The 4,859-nt window shown below is 37.0% G+C and overlaps 1 protein-coding gene across 3 annotated transcripts in view; it reads left to right on the top strand.

Annotated features, from left to right (window-relative positions):
* LOC109228554 (glycogen synthase-like) overlaps positions 269-4,859 on the top strand; it is a 21,911-nt gene continuing 17,320 nt past the window's right edge. For all 3 annotated transcript variants that reach the window (XR_002068397.1, XM_019393682.1, XM_019393681.1), the window contains exons 1-4: positions 269-632; positions 1,573-2,070; positions 2,538-2,636; positions 2,734-2,786. Coding sequence is in view for 2 of the 3 variants with exons in the window: in XM_019393682.1 (XP_019249227.1) it covers positions 417-632; positions 1,573-2,070; positions 2,538-2,636; positions 2,734-2,786 (866 nt within the window). In the remaining variant the exon portion in view is untranslated. The remainder of the gene's footprint in view (positions 633-1,572; positions 2,071-2,537; positions 2,637-2,733; positions 2,787-4,859) is intronic.

Genomic DNA, 4,859 nt, shown 5'->3' with positions numbered 1-4,859 from the left:
ACTATTTTAACCAATTATTACAGAGATGCTGTATATAAAGAGATATCACTATACTAAGGGCTAAATATCTTTCAAAAAGAAAAAAGAAATGATATTTTTGAACATACAAAAAACGAACCGTCAACAAGTAGTCTGTCCAATTTGGAAAGTTGTCAAATTAAGGTGCAAATTGCAGAATAAAGGTACATTCAAGTTAATATTGTTGGCCCAACCTATCAGCTTCAAACCCCCCCCCCACCCCCCCCCCCCCCCCCCAACACACACTCACACACACACCAAGATTCACTGTTTACTTGTCAGTTGTCACTCTCCCCACCCCCCGGCAAATCGACTTGGATATCTATAGTGTACACTAAGTATATACTTTCGTTGCACTCCACATTTTGGTAGTGTTTGTATCTGTTGAACGCAAATATATGTCAATAATGGCCATGGATTTCACTTCCTGCTTGTCCTTCCCATCATCTTTTGCGCCTAATGGAAACTCTAGCAATAGTATCAAGTACGTTTCATGCTACAATATCAGCAGTAAGGCCATTCTGTTGAAGCAACAATCCTACTTCTTCAAAAAATGCTTCTACTCCCAGTCCCGCAATTTCAAGATTCAACTTTCTCCTCAAATTGATGCTCAGGTGAAGTAAATTCCACCATCGTTTCTTGTTTCATGCTAGACCCTTTTTTGATTTTCTTTATGTATATTTTATTATCATAGGGTAAGGCATGGCTGCATACAACAGACCTTGTGGTCCGGCCCGGACGCGCGCATAGCGAAAGCTTAGTGCACCGGGCTCCCTTTTTTTCTTTTAAATATTTTAGTGGGTTTGGACCAAAGAATTGTAAAATTTCAAAAAAAAGAGAAATTTTTTTGCAAGTGAAAATGGTAATTGAAAATTAGAGTTGTATTTGGACATAAATATAATTTTGGTTTTGTTTTTGAATTTTGGTGAGTGATCTGAGTGAAAATTTTGAAAAACAGCTTGTTGGAGTTTTTCAAATTTTCGAAAAATTCCAAAATTCATCTTCAAGTGAAAATTGGAAATTTTATGGACAAACATTGATTTCGCAAAAAAAGGAAAAATTTTCGAAAAAAGTGAAAGAACTCTTATGTCCAAACCGGGCTTTTAGTACCATAATTTCTAGAGAAGTTTGTTGATGATAGTCAAATTCCCTAGCAAAGTGTTTTTTTTTGATAAGGTAAATAAATAGAATATATTAATTGTTATTGGCAGTAATCAGTAGAAAATTATGTATAGGAAAGTAGAAACGCTTGAATTAAAAAATGTAGTAGGACTTAGAATACCTTCTGTTAATAATTCTTGGAAAGAGGTAATATATTTCCATCTGTCTAAGCCTTGGTGGGCAGAGTTACATGGTTTCTGTGCTGGTGGGCAGTATAAGGTACCCCGTAGAACAGTCGAGGTGTGTGGAAGTTGGCCCGGACACCAACATCATAAAAAGGGGAATCTTGAAAAGGAAAAAAAGGATTTTTTTTTGGTTTTTGGGTTAAGTGTGGCATCAAGTATTTCTTTCATTTTTCAATTATGTCTTGGACTTCAATTTGTTTTCTCACAGTTAGCTGATTGTGAGACTGAAGGTCTTAGCTGGCCTTCTCCAAATGATGAAATTCCCTTCTGGAAAAGAGAGTTTCCATTTTGGGACCTCAGCTCGGATGATCCTGCTGGAGTGGAAAAGGATGCTGATCTATTGCACATTGTTCATGTGACAGCTGAAATGGCACCTATAGCAAAAGTAGGGGGTCTAGGTGACGTTGTAACGGGACTTGGACGTACCTGTTTAAAGCGTGGCCATAAAGTTGATGTCATGCTTCCTTTCTATGAATGTATTCCTAAGCATTTAATTGATGAGCTAGCCTTGATCAAAACTTACAACTCATATCTTGACGGAAACTGGGTAGCCTGTAATGCATATCGAGGGGAAGTTTCAGGTGTTCCGGTGATACTTATTGAACCATCCAACCACTTTTTCAAGGGAACAAACATATATGGAGGGTCATACAATGAGTTAGAGGCATATTTGTTTTTCAGCCGTGCTTGCCTTGAATTGATGCAGGTAATACAGCCCATAAGTTATAAATTTGCTTCATAGTACATGTATAAAAAGATTAAACTTACTCCAATTTGACAATTCTATTGAAACTTTTTTGGGTTAATGTGTTTAATCCCATGAGTTATTGAGCTACATCTGATCTCATGCTAGCTATGTACACTTACTCCAATTTGACAATTCTATTGGAAATATTTTTGGGTTAATGTGTTTAACCATCAGTTATTGAGCTACATCTGATCGCATGCTAGTTATATACACTTATGCAAATCTTTGGACAACCATGGGAATTTTTATGTGATGGTGGCATGCCAATATGGTTTTCTGCCTCAATCAACTTTAGTCTTAAGTTTAGTTATTAATTGGAGCCTCAATTTAGTAGGTTCTTGATGTCCGAATGTTTCAAAGCTGCTCCGGTTTTCTGAGTTGATGTGTATGCAAACAAGGTTGTGACTGATTTTACTGGTCAACAGGTAACAGGAACACAACCTGATATCATTCATGTACATGAATGGCAGACAGGTGCTTTACCTCTGTTTTACTGGGATATGTACCAATTTCTCTCACTCCAGGTGTGGTCTAGGGGCTTCCGTTTTCATTCCCTTAATTGATCTGGAGCAGATCTATATTTCTATAGTTTTAACTTTTAAGCATTAACATCCTCTGCAGAAACCGAGAATTGTATTGACTATTCACAACATGGAGCATTATGGAGAATGCAGGTACACTTTTTTGGCTACAGACGAAGGAAGGAATATGGATTGATGTTTCTAATGTCTTTTATGCTCTGTATATATTTAACCTTATGAATGATGGTGTAATTTAGTCCTAGGAGACCATTGCGCACCATAAATTCCCTTGAAAATTTAACAAGATGCACCAATAAAGAAGCTGCAGAAACAACAATGGAGACCATATTTAGGATGTTCTTTTGTCCTCCTTGTGATCTTTCATCTCAGTTTGCAGTTGTATGAATCCATGTGTATTCTCTTTTAGTATGTATGTGTGAAATATGTTAATTGTTAATTGTGCCTTAGCGAATAACTTTGGAAGGTACCAAATATAGATGAAGGTGAGTTAATAAAATCCAGATCACCTTGCAATGTAAAACAATTTGTGTGCATTTAGGGAAGTATTCTGTGTGTTGTGGAATTCCCATTGTCAATGGCTGCTGATATGCAAGCCATCTGAACCTTTATTCATTTATGCAAACATACCAAGGGAAAATTTTGTAATATGGAATTTTCCAATTGGCTTCTTCTCTGCTATGTTCGTTTGTTGAAGAAAGAGTTGTTTCACTGTTGCCTAACGATCTCAGCAGGCTAGTCACATATCCAAATAGGCTCAGTTGGTCAGTAGTAGACAGTTTTATCAACCACAGGATTCAAGTTGTGAGGGAAAGTTTGCAACTTGAAAGTAATTGTTACAATGACTAGAGATGGCAAAGGGGCCGTGGCGGGGTGGGACATTGGGGGTTAAGCTTTTCCGAGCTAAAAGTTTAACCTGCCATACCCTGCCCCCTTTAGCAGCTTCACCTCTTTTTGACTTGCCTAGACCTGCCTTGCTCCTCCCATTTTAGTTTTTCTGTTGCAATTTGCCAAGAACATGGGTAGAATGCTGTGTCCTTAGATCTATGAGTACTAGTTTAGGTGATGTCTAACTAAGAATTTTGAGCCAGTTTACTCATTAAAATTTTTGTTAATGTAAGAGGCTAAAGAGATTCTTAGTTCTCTCAAAAGCTGCAGGGATTTGATCTGTCAAACATACATATTCCTTCTCTCATCTTCTTTTGGTCCAGTTCATTGCTGTGCAACACTTTGAACTGAACTATGTAATGGAGTAAAGCTCAAGTAGTTTTGTATTGGGTGATACCCTTTTTTGCTTGAGCCCGACCGGGTTGGGTCCGGTCCGGGGCAAGTCGGGGCCATCGAACCCGACCTGGATGCAAGGTAGAACGACGGCCACGTCTACAACCGAGGTCGAGTCATTTCGAGACCGTTGCAGAGCTCGATATGAGTCACCACCGGATGCAGAAACACACAAGGTCGGAAGCCGGACTCGTAACGGATAACCAAGCGTCGCCGGATATCTCGCACAAACGTGATTTTCTCAACCACTTCAGGCCATTAAGGCGTAATTACAGGGAGCCACGATGTAATTAATTTACCTACCTTATTTTTACCCTTAATCAGAATGTATAAAAGGGGAGAAGACCCCATAAAGAGGGGATCGGAAACCATTACACTACAGTACCATCTCTCTCAATTCTTGTACGCTATCAAGCACAATTGTTCTAAGCAATATTATATTCTGCGATTATTTACTTTAACAGCAATTGTTGAGTCTTTATCTTTTATTTTCCTCAATCCAAACCTTTTGTATCTTTTAGTTCACAGATCCTTAAAACCCCATATAAATTCAATTGTTATCCGGATTCTAGGGTAAACAATAATTATTTACTTTATTTGTTTTACAAATTATTCATAATCATAAATTCCTCACATAATCCCTGTCATCCTCTTATATGCATTTTTTACTATACTACTTTTAGATAATATTTTTATTTAGCGTTTTACTTGTAAGAAATAGTGATTTCGAACTACTTATAATTTGCTTCCAATATGATATATTTAATTTTAGTTTTAGTTATTAATATTATCTACCCATGAATTTAAAAATAGTTTTCATTTAACACCTATTAAGATTTCAATTAGATAACCTTATCCGTAAAGTATGTTTTGTTGAATCATAATTCAAAGACTTACTCATAGCAAATTCAAATATATATATATATA

Source organism: Nicotiana attenuata, chromosome 7 (genome assembly GCF_001879085.1).
Source record: "Nicotiana attenuata strain UT chromosome 7, NIATTr2, whole genome shotgun sequence".
Classification (NCBI taxonomy): Eukaryota; Viridiplantae; Streptophyta; class Magnoliopsida; order Solanales; family Solanaceae; genus Nicotiana; species Nicotiana attenuata.
This window is presented reverse-complemented; position numbering and strand designations above follow the sequence as displayed.